Consider the following 26605-nt stretch of genomic DNA (forward strand, 5'->3'; position numbering starts at 1 on the left):
CTTTTAGATGAAACTTTATCAATCACTACACGTTTATTTTCTTCGATTCTCACTGTAAATCCTCCTAAATAATGGTTTGTTTTTGCCTTTTTCTCCTTACAAAAAAGAAAACATTTTTATGTGATAATTTTTTCGCCATTCGCACTAAAAATATATTCTACTATGTTCTGAAATATCTCAGCTATTTTTTTCTTTACAATTTGGTGGATGTGTGTTTTTTTTTCTTTGAGGGGGAAATGAACGGTTCTTACTTTACAAAATATTGCTGATTTTTTTCTTAAAATTTTGTTAATTTTTCTTTTAAACTGTTAAATATCTTCTCATTCATTCACATCACGTTTTCTTTTTTTTTTTACTTTTATTATGAACATAAACACCTTTAATGATTTTTTTTTAAATTCCTAATAAAAACATCGAATTTCTTCTCAATCACCCACACAAAAAAATCATTCGTATCATTCATCAGAAAAAATCTCCACCCAATGGCAATTTTTTAAAAAAAAGAGAACATTTACACAGTGAACATCAATGGGGAATTTGTTGAATATTTTCTTTCATTTTTTTCTTGTTCCTAAAAAGAATTTGATACAATTTTCAATTTTGGTTTTTTTTTAATGGAGGAGAATTAAAGAAATGGGCACGTTTTGAAAATGCAAATTTGTGAAAAAAGAGCTTCCTTAACTTTCTTAAATGTAACAATTCAATCAAAAATTGTAATGATTTTTTTTCTTTATCTTTTTCTCATTTAAACTAACTTGCGTATTAGACCCAAAACATTATGGTTGGATCTATTTTCCGGCTTCACAAGTACACCACATTGGAGCTAATCCAGCAGAAGGGATTCTCATCACGGACAGGAGAACACTAGGAAACGACCATGTCACTGATGGAGGAAATTCCCGCAAAATTGGACGATTTCAGTAAATCATTGATATCGCGTCGAAACAGTGACAAATTTTGCGTGAATCTACGGCAAAATAAGAACATTTTTTAACATCACAAAAATAATAATCCGCATCACATTACAAAATTTATCCTACAATTTCATCCAAAATAAATTTCTTCACAAACCTGTCACGATTTTTCGTATGTAAATTCCTCTCGATGCCATCCATCAAATTATCAAACCACTGAGCCATTGTTTGTTGCCTATCAATGGGCTGATTCTGGATTATATTAGCTTTCAGTTGTCTGCAGCAAAAAACAAAAAAGAAAAACGAGAAAAGAAGAACACTTTAGAGACATTTTTCCACAAAAGGAAAATAACTTTGCTTAATCAGCACCTGAAATAGTCTTCATAGAGTAGAATAAGACCCAAAAGTGGCCGAGACATTGAAAATTGATTTCTACAGTCTTCGAAGATGATGATATTGAGGAGGATTGAGAGAATGTTCTGCAGTATCTCCGGATGCAGTTCCATCACCTTCAAGAATGTATCATTCTGGGCAGCCACTTCACGACGAATTTTCTTTCCAGGGAATGTTGAAACTAAAATACAAAAGAGCCATTGACCTCAAGTTTACCAACTAAATCCTAAAAAAAACCTATAAGCCCCGGCCCCAAAAAAAAACTTTTTGAAACAAATCTTTTAACTAAGTAATTTCAACTCTGTTTTTAATACACAAATTCCTTTACTGTGTTTTTATATGAAATCTCGGAATAAATCACCATGATCAATAATATAATCCAAAGGGAGAAAAAGAAAAATTAGGCCACGCCCCCTCAAGGGCGTAGCCAGGATTTTATTAACCCTTTAACGACGAGACACTATTTATGGACCGAAAATCAACAATAAAAATTTAACCGATAAACAAAATTAATGAAACGTCTTATATCTGACATTGGACTATCCAACAGAGTCTGGTGCGATACATTTTTTACCTCTACGAGCCATAGGGACAAAAATAGCCTAAAAGTTTAAGTAATTTTTATGACTATACCAATGAATAATCATTTTCACTCTAATAAAAAATATTATGTTTGAGTATTGTAGTTTCTTTTTCCAAAACGGTTTTGCTTAAAAAAAATTGTAAGTATAAAAAATAATTAAAATAATTTTTCAATATTAGAATTTAAAAATACGTCATTTTTAAGCTTAAATATTTACTTTATAGCAAATATCTGGAGACTTGCAAAAAATATCCTAGATTCACTTAATCTTCTACTTTGGAATTATGTATAAATATTAAAAAGAATAACTTTAGGTAGTCAGGAAAACTTATTTTCTTTATGGGACACCGGTGTTCCAATCGTCCTTAAAGGGTTAAGGGCCAAATTTGATATTTTTGGAGTATATTTGACAGAATATTTTTGGATGATTAACCCTTTAAGGAAAAGAGGGTCATTTTTTCCGACTTCTTACGAGTTAAAACATATTTTAAGAAGACCGTAGGAAAAATTTTATTTTTGAGTCACCGGTGCCCCACTCGTCCTTAAAGAGTTAACCCCCAAAGAAACGTTTTTCCAATCCAAAGAAGAGTTTTCTAGAATAATCTTTTAAAAATCCAATTTTTGATTTAATTTGCATAAATTTGATCTTTTAGAAGAAAATCATTTTGAAAAAAAATCCTTGAGGAAATTCTGTTGTTCGATACATTTCTGCACCGATCTTAACGAATTTATATAAAAGTTAAAAAAAAAAAACATTCTCATTAAATTCAACAGGATTAAGGTCCTTAGACCGTCCTGGCCATTCCCGAAAGTCAATTTTGTTCTTATTGAACCAGTTTTAAAAAGGCTTGCCAATGTGTTTGGGATCATTAGCTTGGTGAAAACTTAAAAACTAAAATCAAATTCTTATCGATTTTGAAGTACATGTTTTGTCCAAAGATATCCTTGTAAACACATTTGATTATATTGGCTAATATTCCATATACAGACCATACGCCACTTCGCAAAAAGTAACCGCATACTATAAAATTGCCACCGCTAAGTTTTACGTTCTTAATTATGTATCAAGGACAGAATTCTTGACTTTTGAGACATCTAATATTTTGTTATGTCATATCCTGTGATATTAAACAGGAATACATCGGCTCAAAGAATATTATTCCGGAATTACATGTCCTTCTGCATATGTTCTTTAACAAAAATCAATCAACAGATACGGTTTCGTTTGGATACTAACTCTGTACGTCTGGCAACACTTCTAAACCGGGTATTTTTACATGATTGACTTTTAATAATGCTCATAGGAGTTACTTTTTCAAATTTTTGTTCAAATTGTTCCTTTATTTAGTTTATCCTTTATTTTGTTTACTTTATTTAGTTTTACTTTAAGAACAATGGCAGAATCTTCTCTAGAAGTCGTAGTTCTTTCTCGAAATTTTCGAGTTTTTGCGTGAATTATTGAATTGATGGTTATCTTCCTTGAACAATATAATTTACAAAAAAAAAACTTAGTTATCCTAAACTCTTTTACGTAAAGCCTGGAAATGTGCACCAAAAGCTCTATTTATATGATTTTTCAGTTCTAATGCCTACAAATGATCAAAAATACAGAAATATAATGAATTTTAAAATAAAAGTAAATTTCAGGTAATATTTTCAGAGGAAAATGAAAGTGTGATATTTAAATTGGCCGCACGAATTATACCTAAACTCATAAAATGACAAAACACATGGGTTTAACAGATACAAATATTAAAGAATTATTTTTATTTATAAAGGGCATTATATTTTCAAAAAATAAAGCATAATCAGGTATAAAGATTGATATTCTATCATAAAACTTCAATATAGGAAAATCGCTGAAGGTGTGCTATTTATCTTGTCGCCACTGTATAGTATCGGGCAAAAATTTGTTGACAAAGTTATATTCGAGAAACCAGATGGACAAAATAGTTATTAAAAAATGACTTTTTTAATTTTTCTTTTTCCAAATAAGTCACCTGTAATCCACAGATATTATTTAAGTAGGGTGGAATAACCGGCTATCGCCATGTTTAGGAAAAAATTAAATTCATTTAATCATAACTTTTGAATCCTTGTTACAAGATAAGTCAAATTTGACACAAAGTTACTTAGATGTATTGGCTCTAGATACGTGAAAACAATAATCCTAGAACATAACGCTGGACTACTTAAAAAACTGATTTTTATTAATAATGCAAAAATAACCATTTCGTCGCCACTTTTTACCACTTTTCGCCAGTTTTGTAAAATTTGTAACCACTTCTCGCCACCTACTTGAAAAGAACCACACTCGGTTATTTTAGGCAATGCTATGAAAAGAATACATTCACCATTTCTCTTTCCTTGTGATCACTTTATTATTACTCTCTTTAAATGATTTTTCTTCACTTTTATTTGAGAAATCAAATTATGGGGCTTTTGCAGAAAGTAAACAATGCAGATTTGACAACTGAGAATGTACGAAGTGAAGTTAGCGTCGCCTATTGAAAAGATATGGCGACAGGTGGTAAAATCAATTCCAGAATATTACTACTTCTCGCCATGCCTCATTTTTATACAAAAATAATATAAAATGAAATATTAATTGACTAAATACAAATTTTATGTATTCCACAAGTGCAATTAAATATTCAATAGACAAATTATTTACCCAAATAGGTATTTTTGGCCTGATGAAAATTTGACGACACTTAGTACATTTGGTAAGAGATGTTGGATTCGATGCACTTGCTTAAAATATTGCTCTAAACAGTGATCAAAATCGTGAATCCAAAACGAATAATTATTATTTTTCGATTCTATGCGTAGAAGCAAAAACAATACAAAAAAATTGCGACTCATTTATTTCATAAATTGCGAAAAATAGCGATTTCAATGTAAGTGGCGAGAAGTGGGGCACTGGCGAGAACTGGTGATTCCACCCTATTTCAAAACAAAATTTTCATTTGAAATCAAAAATAATTTTTTCCCAAAGTTGATCATTTTTCATCTGCTAAAAGTTTGTTGACACATTTGAAAAAGTTACTCAAAATGGTCAAATGTGTAACAAACATCATGGCAACCATTTACTATATATTTTAAAGTTACACTCAGTCCCGGCATTATACACTTCGGGATTATGCACCTGATGGAATTATGCACATACAATTATGCAAGTTTGCCTACCATTGGGTGTCATTTTACGAAATCTTTTTTGAAATACGCCTGAATGTATACTATGTTGCGACGCGGGAAATTTGAAAACAGTGTGCTTCTTTTTCAGATTAAAACTTTAATTTCTTTTATTAAAGTAAATTTTTTAAATATTCTAACCCTTTATTGAAGAACTCTGGCCAAAAAGTACTGTTTTTTAATGCATTTCTATTAAACAGTTGAATCTTTTTGTTTGAACTTCTTTTACTCCGCGCAAAATTCGTTCTACGGCCGATTTATTCAAAAGAAAGCCCTTGAGGGTATGCAAATTTTCTCGATGCGTAATGCCATTTCACGCTTTTTTTTCGGTCCCGAAAATGTGCATAATGCCGGGATCTAGTGTATGTCGTTTGAGAGAGAAATTTTGGCTTTGTATATTTCTTAAGTTTGTAATGCTCAATTTATGCATATAATGCCTAGTGCACAATAACTTAAGTTTGAAAACATGTTTTCAAAATTTCTTATGAGAATGAGTTAAATATAGATCTAGTCATCTTGCTCACACTTATAGGAAATTTTGAAGACATTTTTACAAAACAAAAGTCATTGTGCATTGGGCATAAAAGTGATGATAAATAATAATAAAATAATGTATTTTTCATACTTTAGAATTCAGGTTAAAATAGCAAGTTAGAAAAAGTTAAAGGAAGATTTCCACCTGATTTCTCGAATATAACTTTGTCAAGAAACTTTTGGCCGACACTGTAACCACGAGGAATGAAAAAAATAAGTATTAATAACTCCTTAAGTCTTAAAAGGGGCGTGGTCTATTTTTACCGAAAGGTAAACCCTTAAAGCTGTCTCCAGTTTCAAATGCTTGAAATAAATTCCTTTGAAAATATCGTAGTATTTTTTTATCGACGAATTCAGATCAATCAAAAATACTCTAAGCATAGTTTCTAAATGGGGCGTGACCTAAAATTGTTTACGGGTGGAGCTGAATTACCAGGTCAAATACCGACTCCAAATAGGCAATCCATTAAAAATAAATTTATGAAAACTTCTAATAAATTATTGATGAATCTTTTGAATTATTAATGATATTTTTTTTTGGTTAAAAATTGATTTTTATGACGTTTATACCAGTAGTGGAAATAAGTACACTGAGAAAAAATGGGGGTGCGATTAACTTTTTTCCTTATAATTTTAACACTTTTTAGGTGTAAAAATATATCAACATTTTTTAATGTTAATTTTACACCTTTTTAAGGGTAAAATTAACATAAAAAAGGGTAACTTTAACCCCTAATACACCTAAAAAGGGTAATATTTACACCGATTTCGGATCAATACTGCAAGGTAAAATTAACATTTCCGGAATGTTATTTTAACTTTTTCGGATTTCTCTCAGTGTATACTGTTTTCTTATACTTTAAAACAATTGAGTATTGAAACCATAAAGAAAGCATAAATTCTAGATTTACTAAAAAAAAAGCACGATAATGCACTCGTTCATCCAATAAAACATTCTTTTTCCCATTGAAAAATCCCTGACAATTTCCTTACCTTTGTTTGCAAGTTGTTTAAATATATACGAAACTATGTGATCCAATGTGGAGCAGCATCCTGTGCAAACCATTGTATCTGCAAAGACAATAAAAGACACATAAATCCCTGAACAGAAAGGAACTCTATAGAGAAATCCTTTCTACAGAGACTTTGATTGATAGAAAAGAAAGAACATAAAGCCAACGGGTAGAAGCACAAAAGAAGAATTTTGGCATTTTCCCTCAAGCTTTCTCTCTCTCTCTCTCTCTCTTCTCTATTTTACCGCAAGAGGAATGCACATGAAAGCAGAAATCAATGTGAAATAAATTCAAGACAAAGGAAAGTTAATAAGGAAAACATGAAATGGTATTAGTAGAATGAAGGAAAGAACATAAGCTTAATTAAGAATTGCAAGTCAGTGCAACCCTCGAAGCGGAAAAGTTTTTTCTTTTCTTTGTCAATAACTTTGTTTTTTTCTTTTCATATTCTTTCTGAAGTTGTATCACCCCATTGAGGGATTGTCAAGACATTGAGAACTAATATTTCATGCACAGAACATTTCTTCAATGATTGTGATTTTGCTTTTTTATATCTTTCATCTTAATTTTCTTTTCTTTTTTTCTTTACTTTGAAGGCAAGAAAAAAAATCAAAACCAAAAATTTATTTAAAACAAAAAAAGATCTGAATAAATTTTTTCTCATTGCAAAATCTCAATTATTTTCAAAGAAAAATGTCAATAAAATAAAAAAAACAGGTAAACAGATAACGTGTAAAAAAAATAAGAAAATAAATTAATATTTTTAAACAAAAAAAATTACTGTTGTTGCTTCGGGTTTGCTATCTGACCTGTAAAATTAGAAGGAAATTTCATCGAACCTAGTGCCTTGAGCCCTTCAGCTATACTCTCGAGAATGTAGAGGAATACACGGGGTTCCAGAGTGGCCAGAAATGTTATGTGGTCCTGAGCTAAGCACTCCAAAAGGACGTAGTAAGACTGACTTAATTTCGGATATTCCTGCAAGCAAAAAGTCCATTGTTAAAGTATCAAGCTCGTAAGACACCAGGAAGAGAAAGAAAGAAAAGAGCCTCTCACCAAAAGATGATTGTGAGGTATCGAGAGGATCATTTCGACTGTTGTGTTGAGAACATTGTCCAGGGTATCGTCTCCGTAGAGTTTGAAAATACCAAAATTGACATAATTCCCACAGAGAATTGACTTTAGCATGAGAAAACAAACTGACATTCCTTTGAGACGCATCTGGTACTCCTGATTCTTGTGCACTTCCAAAGTCAACACGCGACTTCCTGCAAAACGAAAAGTTTACAGGGGAAAAAATATATACAAAAATTAGATTAGATATTCTGAAAGAAATTGATTGTAATTCATTCATTCATTAAATATTCGATCATTTTTGTTGTCTTGATTATATTTTTTCACTGAGAAAACTCCCGGATCGATCACCTCAATCTCACTTCATGACTGCCACTTTCTTACAGACTCAGATGGAAACCTCAGAAAGAGCTTCGAACAATTTTGCTCATAAGGTTAGTCAACATCTATAAGACGGCAATTGACGCTAATTGAATTATACTAACGCGGACTTATACTAACTTTCCCTTTTTATACTTGAACTGTGTGAGTTTTATACACAATTTGAACCATCTTATGCTTAAGATGTTCGTGTTTTCAACACAATCTTGACTTTAAATCTTATAGTCTATTTTTTATTTCAACGCGAAATCTTGTAAGAATATAAGGAAAAAATGTATTTTAAGTGTCAAAAAAAAACCTTGAGAGGAATTGAACGATCCAGAAAGTCTCAGAAGTACTTTAAGGTGTCGTCCTTCTTTTTATCTTAACGCTAAATCTTGAAAGGATAAAAGGACGTCAGGATCCAATCTAAGCCACGAAATAATTCAGAAAAGTTGAATTGTCTGAAAAATAAAAAAAAATACCAAAATTGGCATCCCCTTAAAGCCAGCGTCCTGTGTGGGCCGCAAACCCCGGCCCATCTAGGTACTCTACTAGGTAGGTGTCGAGATGCAATGTGTCTTTTCTAAACCAGCGTCTCTGGCCAGCAATGGCCAGGGGGTAAATTCTCTAATTTTCGTGAGTTGGGTCATTTGCCTAAAGCGAGACAGTTTGGAAAGTTAGACAAAGCAGTGTGGAATGTGAGACACCTCCTTAAAAACTTGATAATAAATCAATTAAATAAATAAATTAAATAAATAAAAAAAAAAGATTATTAAACCTAATTTTATGATTATTTCAGAAGTTAAAAATGCAAAAACCGTTATAAAACAATCAAAGGGTGACTTGCAAGAAAAATTTAAAAAATGTATTCCATGCGTGATATTCATAGCCTTGACACGGTAGTTGTCATTTTCTCTGTTTCTTATGTAAATTCCTAGGAAATTATCAAAGTGTTTTGTTTGATTTTTCGGCATAATTTGTGAAATTTTGTTAAGTCCGCAGTGAAAATCGAAGGACATAGACTCATTTAAAAGGTGAATAAAAAATATTTGTGAAATATTACATTTAAAAAGGATAGAAAAGTGATTTAATTTCGTTTTGTATTCAAAACAAGTTTTATGAAATCTTGGACAAAGTTGATTTTGTGAATGAATTTGGTGGTTTTGTGCAGTGAAATCATGTTAACAAGAACGACAAAGATCCTTAAGTATGCGGAGAAATAGTTGCAACAGCAGTTAGTAGCTGATAAGGAGAAAATCTCCTGGAAAAGGCTTCAAAGATTTCCAGATTCCGAAGATCACTTTTTCTGACAGAATGGATAGTAAATATCGCAAAAACATCTGGAGAAAGGCAAATAGGAGCCTCTACAGAACTCCCAAAGCAAGTGGAAAATTGGAAATGTGGAATTTAAATGTGCTAAAAAATGCATCCGCTTTAAAGCTGTAACTGCTGGACAGCGCGAGGCGTCTGTGAAATTTACAGAACCTCTTTTTGGTTGGACGTCCAGGAAGTTTTTAGTAATTAGCGTTCCTCAACTGTTACCCGGACATAAAGGAGGGATTAGCATAACCATCAAATGTGCAAGTATACAGAGAAAACCCTCAACATTTGATTTTCTACACATTTTGTATGATATTTTGTCATTAATATCACTATGTCCAACTTTCCAAAAGTTTTTGTCCAACTTTCCAACATTTTGTTCATCTTTTCAAAATGTGTTATTTTTTTTTAAATTTTTGTGAATTTTCCGATTATTCGGTTGCAATATTTAATAACAACTGTTAAGATTCTGTTAAAATATTTGTCAAAGAATCCCATGATACAAAAAAATGGTAAAAAATAATTATTTATTCAGTTTAAAAATGCATTTGAAATTGAATTTTTTCTTAAGTGTCTCGCTTTCCACCATTCACCCTAGGGCACCAGTGACACTCACGAAAAAAAATCGACCACATTATTTTCCGAATTATTTTTGAGTTACTGGACCATCATTCTCTGAGAAGTATCACGAAAATATCGTGAGAAATCTCACAAAAATGGGCATGGTGAATCACACTTGAATGGCAAATTTCGGTATTTTTATCATTTTTAGCACTTGATTTTTTAATGAATTCCCTTTACTTCATGATTTTATTAAAATACAGTACATCTTGGTTGATTTGTTTAACAAAATTCATTGTCATTTAAATTGTCAGAAATCTCAAATATGTGACTTCTGACAATGCCACGTGAGCTCAAATGGCTCAAACGGCTACAGAATCGCATTTTCGAAAAAGCTCTACTAAGATTCGAACCCAATCTGTCATATGGCATTGCCAGAGCGTTACAGAATTCCCCTCCAGTAGGATTATCACGCGTGAGTTCGAAACGTGACAATGCCATTCCAGCTTTTTTTGTCATATCATATGAATTCGAAAATGCAATTTATTGAATTTTTAATGAAATCCCTTTACTTGATGAGTTTATGAAAATACAGTACGTCTTGGTTGATTTGTTTAACAAAATTCATTGTCATTTGAATTGCCAGAAAACTCAAATATGTGACTTCTGTGACAATGCCACGTGAGCTGAAATGACAATGTCACGGCTACAGAATCGCATTTTCGAAAAAGCTCTCCTAAGATTCGAACCCAATTTGTCATATGGCATTTCCAGAGCGTTACAAAATTCCTCTTCAGATCAGCTTATTTTAGGTGAGATTCTTAACGTAAGCTAACTCGGAATGCATGCAAATTCGATTTAGAGCTGAAGTTTGGGGACGCCCGGGACGCCATTCAGTTATGTTGAATCAAATTCGTGAAATTATACAAATTTTGTATTTAAACCAAAATATCAAAGATTTGGATGGAGTGACAGAAAAGTGATATATGGGTGAAATGTAGACCAGAATGTTCTCTATAATTTTGCCATAGAACTAGATCTCATCGATTAATCTGAAGGCGAGATAATCGAGGTTGTTTGTTTCTGAACTTGATTTTTCGTCCAGAGCGCCCCAAGTGTTCATTTGATGAACTTCAACTATAACAAATAATTGTTGTATTTTGTGACACTTTCTGAAAAATGATGTATGGACGAAATGTAGACATAAATGTCCTCTACAATTATGTCGAAGTAATCATTAAAATTCGGTTCAGCGACAGTCGAGATAATTGAGGTTATGTGATATTGAAATTGGTTTTTCGACTGTGGCGCCCCTGGTGTTGGTCCCACGAAGTTCAAATGTTCTAGAAAGTAGTAGTGCTTTGCGAAACCCTTTAATTTGCGCCCTTACACGTCAAAATTAGTCAAATAGAACCGGAGTTATGGCGTTCTGAATTTCGAAAACTTTGATCCCTTATATCTCCGGTTCTATTGCAACTGCAGCGAAGTCACGCCACCTTTTGGAAACTTCATAGCTGAGGCTATAAACCACTCAAAAATTATTTGTTATAAATTTGTTAATAATAATAATAATAATAATAAAAATCTCAAGCGCGATAAAACCACTTTATATTTTCTCTGCGACCCCCCATTGCAAGAAGAACTGTAATTGATAAGCTTAAGAAAATACCTTAAGCTGAAATAACTGAAAGATATTCATGTCATGGATTCTCAGTTATCAAGAAACGAGTTTTTCAAAATTTTCACGAAAGAAATATAAAAAATAAATAAATAAAAGAGAATGGTAAATTGAAACTTACCGTAGGTGCAAATGACCTTTGATGCTTCCCTGAACAACAGAACACCATTTGGACTAGAAACATCAAAATGCAGCCGCTGCGAGCGATTGTGCACAAATTCGGCAAAGAGCTTGAGAATGGGCGTCGTGACGGTGGGATCATGACCCCACAGCTCAATTGCTCGAATGAGAATTGGCGTGTAGTCAGGATAGATCCACTCGAAGAACATCATGTAGGCTGATTTTGTACCAAGAACACACGCCAAACCCCTCAAATCCCGCGAAAGCCCAATTAGAGCCTTCTTGGCCTCATCCGTCGGATAACCATTGCTCACGTCCATCAGCATGGCACCGATTGACTCAAACTGCGTCGTCATCGGCAGCATAAATGTGTAGAAACGCTCCTCATCATCCCCAAAGTCCACCATCAGCAAACGACCCAACGACGAATAGAACATACTCCTCATTCGCATCTCCGACACATCACAATTTGTGCCCAGGAATTGGAAGTGTTCGCTCTGGAAAGTAACAAACGTTCTTTTTTCTTTCAATTTATGGCAATGAAGAGGTTCATAACCGATAAATAATTTTTATCTGAAATCTAATTAGTTCTAAGCTATTTTCGGCAATGTTTTGAGTAATTTATAAAACGGGTCAAATCGGCTGAAATCGGTTAAAATCGGTTATGAACCGGAAATGAACCGATAAATATTATTTTGTTCCAAAATTAATTCTATTACTCCTAAAACTATTTTGGGGGATCTTTTGAGTGAAGTATGAATCGGTTTAAATCGGTTCAGAATCGGTAAATAGTAAATGAAGCGGAAATACTTTTGAGGTATAGCATGTACGTCACGAGTTCGAGTATTTCGCAAAACCTGAGACCCCTGGGACGCTTTGCCACCCCATTGTATTTTCAAGATTCTTTGCATGGACCCCTGAAAAGTTTGAACGAAAACTTTGAAACGGTAATATGAACGAAACGCAGTGTTTCGCTCAAATTACCGTTTCGTGTCCGATTAAAACCGTTTTTTGGCGTTTTGGGCTTGTACAAGATTCAAAGACCTTTTCAACGATGTTAAATTCTCCCAGATCGATCAAGAAATATGCTCTCTAGCTAGTTCATTAGGGGAAGTGTGCCAAATTTCGGTCAGTTTCTAATTTCGGCCACATTGAGTGTAATTTCGGCCATGCAAATCAATTAATTAAAATTATGTATGTAATCTTCGAATAGTTAATGAATTCATTTTGCTTTTAAATATTTATTCATTTTAGGATGTATTAACACAAAGACTGTTAAATTTTAGATATAATTTCAATTCAAATTGCGTTGTAAAAATTAAACTCAGTGTTGAAAGAGTCTTACAAAAAATGTGACAGATCGATTATGTTTATAGCAGTCTTCTGATTTGTGGTGAAGTGCAAAAGGTTTTCCTTCGGTGTTTTTCATGAAAATTGATTAGTTTTCATTAAAGATTGCTTCTGTTTATGTTAATAATGAATCAATGGCCTCAATTCTGAGACCAAGATCAAGATCAAAATTTCAAGCTGTCAAATATTTCCAAAATCAAGATTTCATATTCTGACGTGAAGTATTTGTGGAACTTAAATTGTCTTAGCTAAGAACCAAGATTTTTCACACTTAACGAAACGTCACTTCTGATAAATATCTTTATTTCCCTTTTCAATTTGTTGAAATTTTACCATATAAATTAGGAAAATGAATTATAGGACGTATTAAAGAATAAATGAGAGGCCATAAACGAGAATACAGAAAGTGCAAAGCAAACAAGTGACGTGTGATAAACCTTGAAATGCATATGCAAGATGTGATTCTTTTGGAAATGTTCTCAGGATGTTCCACTTCAATACGAACATCTAGAAATATGTACAATTTCTATTTAATTACAAGACCAAACGCAGTATTTTTCATAGCGATTCTCTCTTTGTATCATCACTTATAGAAATATTCCTCATCAAGAGTCATTTCCGTATAAAACTCTTCAGATTGTTGGTATCTTGAAAATTCATAAAACAAGAAATTTGACGTTTTGAAATCTTGAAATATTGGCTTCAGAATTGCAAATCTTGTTATCCACACGGTTTGTGATTTAGATTTCAAGATTTCAACACATTTGACAGATTTGAGACCTTAATCTTGTTTTTTTGATTTCAGAATACCAAAATCTTAAAATTTTCTTGATCTTGATCTTCATCTTGGTCTCAGAATTGAGGCCAATGTTTAAATTTCGGGTAAAATTTCCCAGCTGGATCCTGTATTTCGCGTAAAAAAGTATATACTTTGTGAGCGTCTCTCCGATGAGGTAGTGTTGCCTATTTTGGCAACATCTTTTGCTTTTCTAAATTTCTCATTCATTTTATATTTTTTTTTCAATTTCTGAGTTCTACAATGTCCAGAAAAAAAAAAACCATCGCTTCTATGAAAAAGATGATGTAGAAAAGGCATTGGAAGAGTTCAGGAAGGGCAAATTGCTACGGGAATCTGCGCGTAAATTTGAGATGCTGCTCTTCAGGTCTTCAGGACAAATTTCACGGAAGATCTCAGGGCTTGTGGGTCATATAGGGTAAGTGCTCATAATTTTGTCCAGTTTCTTATTTTGGACACTTTGAGGATAACATTGGACACTAAAAATAAATTGATTAAAATGATGGATTTTTATTCCAATATTTGATGAATAATGAATTCTATCTAAATATTTGTTCTTTTTGGAAGATTTTAACACTAAATACGATAAAATTTGAATATGATTTGAGTTGAAATTGCTTTGTTGAAAATTCAGTGTGAGCAATTGCTTACGAGAAATATGACAGAACTTCGTGGCTTACTTCAGTCTTATTTAGTTTTGGTGAAGTACTAACAAAGTTTGTTCGCTGTTTTTGAGTGATATTATTGAATATTCATTGAATATTGTGTTGATTCACGTTACTGATGATTTGTACATTTGACCTGAAGTGAGATTTGCCTTGTGAATTATATTTTTCGTGTGAAAAATGGGAAATTTTTTTAAGACATTCACCAGTGAGGTGATGATTCTTATTTTGGACAGGTGTTTTTCTCACGAAATTTCGTGAAGTTTTAGCTTTTGTGATGACTAGGTTGGACAAATGCCTGGAGAAACAAAGGAGCATCATCTCTACGAAAGAGATGTAGCGAGAAATACCTTGAAAGGCTCCCGGAAAGGTCAGGGAATGAGCGAATCCGCACGTACTTGGAGCACCGAAGTCAGCTCACTTTAATGAATGATATGGAAAGTTTCCGGGCTTCTTGTGACATTCTACGTTTCCCTTACATGAACAGGAAGAGAACTTGGTAAGATTGGTTCATCAAATGAAGAACAATGGGCATCCTATTGAGGCGGATTAGCTGTCCAAATTTACAGCCAAGTTGGACAAATTAATAAACAAGTTGTCCAAAATAAGAGCCAAGGTCACCTTTACTTATCAATTCATTTTTAAACGTATTAAAACTAATTTTAATAAAAATAAGACGATAAATAGCTTGCTAAGTTTCTAAACAACCCTTCTGAAAAGAGAGTAATAAGAAATGTCTATTAGTATAGAAAATATCGCACTTCAAACTTGGAACTTCGATGCTTATAAGCAGACTGTCCAAAATTATAAGCACTTCCCCTAAACGTATTAAACTAATTATTAAACTCGTTCCGCTTGACGTTTTGAAATTTTCTATCCGTTGCGTCACAAAAGTTGTTCAGAAAAAAGGTGGCCGGAATTTCACTCATAGTGGCCGGAATACTACCCAAAGTAATGTCCATATTATTATTAATTTTTCAATATTTTTGGAAGTGATTTAAAGAAAACAAAAATGATAAACTAGTCTTGAAGGTTCCACACAACCCTCCCGAAAAGGAAGTTACAAAAAATATCAATATGAAATAAAAATATTGCATTTCAAACTTAGGACTTTGGTACTTATATGCATCTATGCCGAAATTTGGCACACTTACCCTATTAACATTTGACCTTGAAAAATCGATATAGGGGAAAGTAGTCTGCCTTTGAATGCGGCAGCCTTTGAATATTGTATTTTTTTCATTTTTCTTTAAAGCATAAATTCTTTTCTATTAACTATTAGATAGCTATTCATAATCCTCACAAGTCATCAAAAAATGCAGACCCTAGCTTTTATTTTCTAGGTGCTAGGGCAAAAAAACGAAACTGAGCTCTAAACTGTAATTTTGATGTTCCAAAATTCATGTGTTTTTTCCATAATCAAAATAATTTTTCGAACAAATCTTCTATTGTGAGTCATAGAAGGTTATTCTTGGATGGTATTTCTCCAAATACATTTTGATTCAGATGAGACAAATTTTGTGGGTGATAAAAGTTTGCAAATGTTGCTCTGTGGCAGCCTTTGAATCTTAATGTTGTGTGCCTTTGAATCCTCTCTTTCCATACATTGAAACATCTGACAGCTTCCTGTCCGGGAGCAGAATAGAACTCCTACTTTGGTCTGACGAATGTCATACAAATACTTATAAGAGCATGTTATCTTGCTCCGGCCGGGATGTTTCAAACTGACAATTGTCAACTTCAATGACGTTTTCTTACAAATTTTCAAGTGAAAAACAGTGCTTCAGAAAAATGTAAAAAATATTGTTGTATAATGACTTTTGACTACAGTGGTGGTTTTATTGAGTGCATTAGGGTTCATGCTAATCAATTATGGGCTGTTTAATGTTACAGCCCTAATATTCTCAGTGAAAAATTAAGATTCAAAGGCTGCCTCAACCACATTCAAAGGCAGACCATGCAGGCTGCCTTTGAATATATCGACATCACATTTTCAAGTTCCTCACCAGGAAAAACTGAGGACTTGCGAGTCCTGAATAGAGTAAGCTTAGAAGCTCAATGAACAAGAGAATTTTTTGGTGTAGAGCAAAGTAAAATTCATGTTGTAGTTTACTCTGAAAAAAATCTCAAATTTTGAACATCATTTTTCGTTCAAAGGCAGACCACTTTCCCCTAATGATTGAAGAGTATTTTTTGTATAATGGAGAAAATATCTGAAAGGCCATAAATTGAGGATAAAAAAAATGATCATGTTTATGGTCCTTGCAGTCAATTTATGGAGGGGTCCCCTAAAGATCTAAGTCGATATCTCTAACCGTTTGGCTCCTAGGTCTAGTGACAGTCAGACGGATAGACAAATCAGACAGACGAACGGACAAAATTCCTGAAAGAAAAAAATTAACAAAAGAAACTGAACTTACCGTATGATTGTTGAGCATAAACTGAATCTCATCGAGCTTCACGAGTTTCCTCACGCAGCTATAGCTCGATGATAGATCATTGAGAAGATTGAGGGTCTTCCTGATGATCTGCTCCGATTCGCCCCAGTACTTTAGGTTCTTGATAATTTTCCTGTTGATAACACTCAGAAGCATGGGTTCATCATTGAGTCCCAACACTTCCGACAGTCGCTTGTACACCTTATGCATCTGTTCGCTGATGTAAGTCTTACGCACTTGCTCCAGGAAGCTCATAATAGCCAACTCCAGCTTCACACAGCCCGCCTGTGGCAGTCTGGAGTCTGTGAGATTCATCAGCTGCAGCACACGAAATATCAACTCGCCATCCATTACATCATGCTCATCGTTGACGGAGAAACTGACCCTAGCCCCAATCACTGAGCCAATGATGTACACCAACCACGTCAGTTGCCCCTCCTGGATGGTCACATCGATTTTATTGGGTTCCGGACACGACAGTAATTGCTGGTACGTGTTGGCAGTTTGATCGAAAAGCTGCACAAGGAGAGCACAAGTCTTCTCATATTCACAGCGTTCAATCACGGAAAGCTGCTCCAATTGCTGCTGCACCATGCCCTGATCATCCAGCAGATCCTCCTGGCCAGTGCGCACAATCACAGCCACAGACTCAAGACGGGAAGTGATGTAGGCCTTGGTGATTTCGGGCGTATAGGTGCCCAGGAGATGGGGTTCGGTGGACTTGACAAAGGGCACAGAAGCCACCATTTTCTGCCACAACGAGAGAAGGTAGTGGACGCTATTTGGCGCAAACTGCCACATCTGCAGTGACTGAATGGTAAATTTAGCAATCAGCTGAATGGCTTCCGGATAGCAATCCACAGTCACCAACTCTCCCAGCTGATAGTTGGACTTGAGTCTAGCCAACAGCCGACAGAATTCATGGTAATTCTCCGGATCGCTGAATCCCTTCGAATTCTCCAGGATATTCTTAACACCACGCACCAAGGCAGCCAGGAACTTGGCTCGTTCGGTGTTACTGAAAAGTGATCGCCGGACAGAGGTGATCTGCACCAGGCACGACAGGGCCAGACTAGACAGGGTATTCGGTAGGATGTCGTAGAGGTCAAAGAAGAGATTTAGGGTGTTGAGATCGAGAAAGACTGGACGCCAACTTGTTGGAATCTGTATAGTTGACAATTCATCCGTGGACTCATCTGTTGGCCAAATAGGTTCACCAATTACTAACAACAATTAGGGTAAATTAAGCTAATTCAAAAACTGCTTCAAATGGAAATTTTTTGCTACTCCAAATGGAAACGTCTCTGTTTTCATGATAAATACAGTACTAAATTATTATATTTATATATTTTCTATACCACAGTTTCATTATTTAGTTAATTTTGTTCCAAATGAAGCGAAAATCCATTCATATTCACAAATTTTAATTTGTTAATTTCTCAGAAAAATTAAAAGTCTACCTTTTCACCATTGAATTTTTCATCGATTGACCACGTTTTCCAATGAAAAACACAATAAGGTGACTGTTGTTCATTCGTTTTGTTTAACATTATTCATATTCATATTCGTGGCTAATTTTAGTTAAATTAAGTGCTAATCTTTATTGTTAACGACACGTGAAGTTTTCAAATGAAATAATTACCTATTTCGTGAACAAAAAGGGTTTTTCTGAAGTATCTGCAAATGCTTCATTAGGAAACCCCGGAAATATGATTGGAGAGATTTTCTTATTGTTATAGATGAGAAAGGAGAAAAGGCCAGGAAAACGAACAAATCCTGCACTCAAGAGCAACTCAACAAGGTTTTGGAAGCCTTTCGTCGCGGTTTCACTTATACACTGTTTGTCTCCAATTAGAAACTTTTCCTTGTCTCCATTTGGATTAAATTGTTTCCAATAGAAGCATTTTACGTTCGCGTATTTTTCTTGTATTTAAGAATTTTTTAAATTATATCTAAAGAATTTTCACTAAACAGTGACATTCTAGAAGAGTCAAGGAGCAAATTTATGTAATTCTCTTCAGAAAAAATATGAACTTAATGTCTTGAATCTTCTGTCAAAGTTAAAGCGTCTGGAAATGGTTTTGAATTAGGACATTTACTCTAAGCTAAAAAAGGGACAATCTTTATCTTCAGTGGATCGGGTAGAAAGTCACTGATAAAAATTACTAGCGTAATAAAACAATTTTATATCAGAAATTGCAAGAGAGTGACAAAAATATCCCGTACAATACACCATTTCACTGTCCTAAAGTGAGTTGAAAACCATTCGAAATAAGGTTGATGTCTCGGCTAACCAACGGCTGTCAATCGAAAAATGGTTTGTGTCTTGGCTATACGGTAAAAACTTTTGGACAAAATTTTGGAACAAATTTTTTTTTTGGAATCAATTTGTACCAAGAGAAGATATTTGTTTGTTTAAAAAAGTTTTCTTAACCATTTTGTTACGAAATATAGTTACAATTTTGTTACAGTTTTCTTTTGGGACCGTTTTGATACAGTGGAATGTCTACCAATTTGACTTGATTTCGTTTTATACAAATTTGTTCCTGAAAGTTGGAATAGAATTTGTTGTACTCGGCTGTTTTGATCCCACTGTCAGTAACAAATTGGTACATTTTCTTTATGAAAATATTATTCCTACATCTGTAACATACTCCCTCCGTTCCGAAATAAGTCATACGTTTGGGAAAAATTGGGATTAAAGGAAAGTTTGTTGGTAAAAGTTTTGTGTACCACAATTATCTCTTCTAAGGAACTATTGTTAATGTTCAGAACTAAAATTGGGGTCCAATCTTCATGGTAGCTTGAGGAACGAATGTCTTAAAAATGTCTTATTTTTTGTGTTTTGTTTTCAATCTAAAATAGGTGCAAAGTAGTGAGAGATAGAGACTTGAGACCTTCGTGGGACCCCCCATAAGTTGACCCTGAGACCATTAATATGTCCTTTATTTTGCCCCCACTCCTCCCCTTCCTCTCCAAAATCATCATTTTAAGATTGCTCGAAAACACGTCGTGCGATTTTTTTTCAATTCTGGATATGTTTTAGAAAAACATATAAATGGTCCCAGGATCAACTTGTGGGGGATCCGCTGAAGCTCCCAAGTCCCTATTTCTCAACATTTTGCATCCAGTTATTCGAACACATAAAAAAGGATGTTCTTTTTATTGCTAATTCTGCAAAATTTGAGCAATAAAAAATGTCATATTGGTAATAACTGTTGAATTCTACTTGTGGATACTAAAAATTTAATACAAATTCTAGCCTGTAATGTTAATCACAGTCCATCTTGTAGTAATTAACTATCTACCGGAGATCTTTGAAAAAAAAAACGCGAAAAATGGACAAATTCAACATAAGGATTCCTCAACTTACCATCGTCTTAAGATCCCCATATTGTCCCTGAACATGGAGGATAGTTCATACACAAAATAATTTGCAAATAACAAAAACATTCTCTGAAACCATACCTTAATCCCTAATTTTTCGTCAAACGTACGACTTATTTCGGAACGGAGGGAGTATTTGTTCCAAAAATTTTGGTGTCCGTGGACAAGGTAATTTTTGAAACGAAATTGTTACTCATATGGGGAATCTTTTTGTTCCCATTGTCGGGAATAAATTCGTATAAGTGATTTTGTCTTACAGTTAAGGCCTATACTTCAGTCGAGATGGATTTCAGTGGCGAAAGTTTATAAGGAACATCAAATAAGAATCAAATTAAGAGTGTTTTATACAGATGCGTGCATGACGAAATCATATGCGAGTGCTGGCAGCAGAAGGGGAAGGGAATCTCGAATTAAAAAAGTGAAACCATGTAACACGAAAATTGCCACAGATTTGATGTCCTTCTCGTTTCGTTGGTAACTGACTGTGAGAGGAGAGATACGATTTTATACTAGACGAGCTATTTTTTGGAACTAATTCGTTACTAATATTGATTATCTTTTTGAGTCTCGTAAAATGAACAAGATTGTGGCAAAAATTATGGTGTCCGTGGACGAGCTAATTTTTGGAACAAATATCTGCCGAAATTTTTTACCGTGTATGTGATATTGAAATTGATTTTTCGACTGTGGCGCCCCTGGTGTTGGTTCCACGAAGTTCAAATATTGTAGAAAATTGTAGTATTTTTTGAGATCTTTCATTTGAGCCCTCACTCATCAAAATCGGTCAAATAGAACCGGAGATATGAATTTTTTAATTTCGTGAACTTTGACCCCTCATATCTCCGGAGTTATTGTAACCACAACGAACCCACTCCACTTTTTGGAAACTTCATAACCTAGACTACAATTTTGTAAAATTTGATTAACTTGCACAAATGAGTTATTGAGAAAAATCAGTTTGAATTTCGATGAATTTTGACGTTATCGCAGCGCCACCTGTGGTGACTTTTTGAACCTCCATCTGAAAGGGCTCATCGAGACGAAACTAAAAACCTAAATTTTAGCTCAAAATGTTAATTAGAACCGGATATAGAGGCCGGTCAATTTTCGAACTTTGACCCGTTATAGCTCGGGTCGGGGGTTATGGATCGACTTAGGTATTTTTTTGTTTGATAGGTATAAACTGCGGTAACAGCGGGGGGTCCTGGAGTTAAGTATATTTTCGGGACCGAGAAAAAACGCACGACACGGCTTTATGCGTACAGATCGTACAGATATTTTGCATACTTTCTGAGTCTTCTTTTGAATAAGGTAGGTATACGGAAACGCCATAAAATACGCAAAATATTATTGGCGCCAATTTCTTGGCCTATTTTAAACGCCAACGGTTCATAAGTTACACATTTCAAATTTAGTGCCTCGAAAAAAGCTCAGATAAGCTTATGGTAGCTGAGATTCTTTACAGGTGACCTCGAAATGCGTGCAACTCGCAGTGCTTGCAACTCGGAATGTCTGAAAATTCGATTGTAAGTTGAATTCCGGGGGTAAAGAATCGAGTCGAGCAAACGATTCTTCTCGGTCAAAATGGATAAAATTGGCTCGGCGCGATTCTTTACCCCCAAAATTCAATTCAGAATCGAATTTTCACGCATTCCGAGTTGCAAACACCCCGAGTTGCACGCATTTCGAGGTCACCTGTAAAGAATCTCAGCTACCATAAGCTTAACTGGGCTTATCAGTGGTCATTTTCTATTTTAAATAGTCTGAGTGCAGAAGGCCAACGAAAGAAAAAAAAAGTTCATTTAAATCGGTTATTAAACATTAGAGATAGAGTCCGGTCCTATTGGATATAGTAAGGATCCGGGTACAGTGGGTTGGTGTAGAAACGGATGGGACGTTAGAAAGATCTCGATCTCAGATACAATATATACTAAAATTTCATCGAAATCGCATCATAAACCTCATAAACACAGAAAATTCAGTTCGGTCAATACATTTTTTATTATAGCTCGGGTCAGGAACCATCGAGGGAGTAGTGCGACACACCGTTGGAAAGGTCTCGACCTCGGCTACAACATACTAAAATTTAAAGAAAAAACATTGTCTAGTTTTCAAAATATTCGAAATCGATTTTTCGATTAATCGTATCTTCGATTTAATCGGATGAAATTGCGGTGTCACAAAGGTTATAGTACTCCACGAGAGCTTTCCAAAAGACCAAAATTTTTCAAGTTCTGACAATTAGTTATGGCCATTTGAAATTTGAATTTTTGACCCCTTCAAGCTCGGGTCAGTGGGGTCGGGGGACCTTAAGTTCGGTATTGATTGAAAGCTCTTAGGCCCAGATATAACATACTAAAATTTGAGATTGATCGATGCCATAGGGGCTGAGCCATTGAGAAAACAAATTTTGGGGGTGTTCCAAAATGGCGGAAGGGGGTGGGGGGGTGGATCTGGCATCACCCACTTCTAGCGGCCCATCGATATTTAACCTTTGCCGAAAACCAGTTGACGATATCTCTTTCCGTTCTTTCTCCAGAAGCGTTTGTACTCCGGACGGGACGGACATCCACGAAAATCGATTTTTGGCGCATATGATATTCGTGATCTATGAGTGTTAAAACGTGTATACATCCAAAATTTGTGCCCGATCTGACGAGGTCGGATTTCCCCTGTGACCACAAAAGCTGAGATTGTAAAGAATCTCAACTAAAATTGCATACATTTAGTGATATTTCAAAAATGATTTTACATGAGCTCCAAAAAATCTGAGCAAAATCTCAGACAAAGATGCATGAGTGTATTTGCATAATCCCATCATGCATAATTCCGATATGCATTATCCCGCAACCCCCTGTACATGACCGGAAAATTCACCATTTTAAATTATTGAAGGTTCAGAGGTGAACCACTTTGGAAGACGAATTTTTCAACAGATTTGATTAAATATGAATTTATTGGAAAGGTACTGAAATTTCGAATCCGACGGCATCGGTCTTCATCGCTAATGAACCAGTTAAGTACCGATTTCTCAATAATTTTTCTCGGAAATTATTTTTTAGTTGACCATAAGTTTGCTCCCGTGCTAGAGGTCAAACGAAACGAGTTATCGTCTCTCGGTCTTCGATGACCCCCCGCCATACATATTTTTTCGTTTTTTTTTCAAAATTGACTGAATTTTTTTCAATGATTTTCGGATTATGATTTAGAGATAGTCCAGGCGAACATTCCGTAATTGACCGGAAAAAACGCCATTTTGAATTAGTGAAAGTCAAAGGTAAACTACTTTGGAGAGGTCATTAGTTAACCGATTTGGTTAAAATTGGATTTTTTAGAAAGGTCTTGGCATTCCTTATCTGGCTATATCAGTCCCAAGTGGCAATGAATAAGACAAGAACATTCTAAAAGGCTTCTTAGCCAATTTTCCAGTTCAGAATTATTTTCCGTTTACGAATAAATTAATTCGGTAATAAACTGTTATACACCAAAAATCATTCAAAAAGATAATTCACGGATAATTCGAACATTCCGCAAAGCTGGGACACTTTACTATTTCTTTTTTAAGATTTAACAATATGCTACTCTACATATTTTATCACATGCAGAGTTCACCAAAACAAAGCTAGAGGCGCTGTAAGGGCCTTGACAGACCTGAAGATTAGCCAAGAGACGACTTTACGTAATTATATTAGAAATAATGGTTAAACTGCATTTCCATCATTTTCCACTAAAGGCGTCTACACATTGGGAGCAATTTTCGTCAAAAATTGCGTTTTTGACAGAAATTTGACGTTTCCCCCTACAACGCTGCAGGAAATTTCCTTCAAAAAAGGAATTTTTGACAAAAATTGCTCCTAGTGTGTAGAGGCCATAAGCCGTCTCTCGGCTAAAGTCGTAAGCGTGTCTAGGGCATAATCCTAATCGTAAAGAATCTTTGAAAAACCGATAGAATAAATTTAGAATCGTAAATTTCATTCAAAAAATGATAACATATGAAAACTTTTTACAGTATTGGGACAATAGCTCCCCTTGCGGTGAAAATACAAACTTGCCATATCATGAAAAGTTATAGATATTTCCAAATTACTTTTCAAAAAAAAAATAAATAAATAAATAAATAAATAAAAAGAGAAAAAGACTTACCGGTGGACGTGCCGATAAAGTCGAAGCTCAGGCAATTCCGCGCCAGTCTCAGAACCTGCGTCATCAGGCCATTCTGAGCATCATCGAGGAAATTCAGATTCTTGTTGTTCTCCCGTGCAGATCCCAGCAGAGAGCACGACAGCAGGAAAATTTCGTAGAGCTGAGTATCACGGAAGCTACATGCAATCTTTCTGTGCTTCGTAAAGGTGAGATTGGCATCCACCTCCACCATGGGATTCATCTCACTGGTGAGCTGCGAGAGAATTTGCACGCCAATCATACAGTGCTCCACAGAACCCTGCAGGAAGCTCCTGACATCCTCCACAATATTCCGGAAGACCAGTTCATTCTTGTACAGATCGAACCAGCTGTATTTGGTGATTTTCGCCAGCAGAGTCACCAGGGCCTGTATCACGAAATTCTGCAGATTCGGCCGGCTGAGGAAGTAGTTGAGCACATAATTCCGGATATCGATGCGCTGGAGCAGGGTCAGGCCCTGAATGTTCCGGGACACCAATTTTGTGAGCGTCGTGGCGGCCAGAAGTTGCGAATAGGCCGAATCTGCACGATCAAGGAGCAACTGACACTGTGTGAGAGCATCTGGGCTATCCTGAAAAGCCACCAGTGTCTTTTCAGCCTCAGCCCGTCTAGCATGATCCGTCGATTCGTACATCTCCTTGCATACGAGTTCTAATTGATGGATCTCCTGCAAAAATAAACAAAACAAAAATCAAACAATGAAAAATCTCAACCCGAAGAAAAACCAGCCCCCAAAATGGAGCCGCAAAGCAGGGTACAATACAAAGCAAAATCTGTCAAAGCTTCCCTTGGCACTTTGAGCCATGCCAAATGCCCCATTCCTCCTCAAAATTCCCCGTACCGGCCCGCTGATGGTCATTTGTAACCCAGAGGGGCAAAATGCGAGGGGAAGCGCCGTGTTTTCCGGCGCTGAGGAAAACAACAAACACGCAATTTTCTGCAATACCCCCAGCAAACCCAAGTAACCAAAGCTCTCCCTGTTCTCAGCAATATTTACCATTTTTTCTGCCTCATCTACCGTCCACCTGATGCTACGTGTGATGCTGCGAATGCGAGGAAATCGCCTCGGCTATGCTCTCATGGAAAAACGGTAGAAAATTGCGTTATTTTCCTTTCTTTCAGATTGAGCTCCCGTGTAGTTTCACAAGAAAATAAACCACGCTCGCAGCGCCTGCTCCCACTCTACCGGAACTTTCTCGTAGCTGCCTGACAATTTCAAACACCAAAAACCTTCAAGAGTTACAAAGTTCACAGCTATTGTATTCGTGCGAGTTTCATCTTCCAATTTCTTTAAAATTACAACTTATGTTATGCACTGCCATAATAATACACTCAGTCCCGCCATTAAGTCCTTCGGGATTATTTATGCACCTGACGGAATTATGCACTTACAATTATGCAAGTTTGCCTACCATTGAGAGTCAATTTATGAAATCAATCTTGAAATACAGTGCTGTCTCGCTGAATGTATAAGGGAGATTGGGGCAAAAAGTCACAAATTGAAAATTTGAAAATACAATATCTTCCAAGATAAAATAGATAGCGGCTTAAAAATTTTTCCATAAATGGCCTCCATAGACCTTCTTCTAAGTCGTAAGTTTCTTAGAATTCGAACAAGGAATTTACAAAATAAAAAATATTGAAATTTTTAGCCCTATTTTTCAAATGTTTTCCTTACAGCAGATATCAATTCTGACCTACCTCACTCCCACTCCTCAAATTTGAACGTCATATTCAAAAAAGTTAACGACTTTCATTTGAGATTAACTAAGATATTTAGAGATTTGTTATTTTAATTCACTGCAAATCGTGGCACTTCTCTAACGGCGTTATCACACTTGCACATTAAAATTTTAATGTGATTCACATTAATTGTCGCTTGTGAGCGTCCAAATATGTTATTTGTGTCTTTGAGTCACTTAATATTTGGGGTTTTTCTATTTATTGATAAAGAAGTGGACTTGGCCTGCAAAAATAAGTTTAAATTTACCTAAAGCATAAATATTTTTCACATTAAAAAATTAAAGAGAAAATCGAAT

At 35.0% G+C, this 26605-nt stretch overlaps 1 protein-coding gene across 3 annotated transcripts; it reads right to left on the reverse strand.

Moving 5' to 3' along the window:
- Positions 1-25761, reverse strand: LOC129807407 (ran-binding protein 16). Of its 3 annotated transcripts, none has more exons than XM_055856654.1 (10): positions 25564-25761; positions 24528-25233; positions 16980-18193; positions 11750-12245; positions 7689-7900; positions 7472-7610; positions 6613-6690; positions 1284-1488; positions 1072-1191; positions 1-967 (listed from the first exon to the last, which is right to left on the reverse strand). In XM_055856654.1, the coding sequence occupies exons 1-10, from the start codon at positions 25564-25566 to the stop codon at positions 865-867; spliced, it is 3276 nt and encodes a 1091-aa protein (XP_055712629.1). In that variant the 5' UTR covers positions 25567-25761; the 3' UTR covers positions 1-864. The 3 variants fall into 3 exon arrangements, with proteins under 3 accessions (XP_055712629.1, XP_055712628.1, XP_055712630.1); XM_055856653.1 differs by having other exon boundaries at positions 7442-7610; XM_055856655.1 differs by lacking the exons at positions 7472-7610; positions 7689-7900.
- Positions 25762-26605: the final 844 nt, after the last annotated feature.

The sequence above is a fragment of the Phlebotomus papatasi genome, chromosome 3 (genome assembly GCF_024763615.1).
Source record: "Phlebotomus papatasi isolate M1 chromosome 3, Ppap_2.1, whole genome shotgun sequence".
NCBI classification, from domain to species: Eukaryota; Metazoa; Arthropoda; class Insecta; order Diptera; family Psychodidae; genus Phlebotomus; species Phlebotomus papatasi.

Coding starts and splice junctions, on each gene's coding strand:
- LOC129807407 (XM_055856653.1), bottom strand. Junction 1,489..6,612: donor TAAACAACTTGCAAACAAAG/GTAAGGAAATTG, acceptor TTTGTATTTTAG/TTTCAACATTCCCTGGAAAG. Junction 968..1,071: donor CATACGAAAAATCGTGACAG/GTTTGTGAAGAA, acceptor ATTTTGCCGTAG/ATTCACGCAAAATTTGTCAC.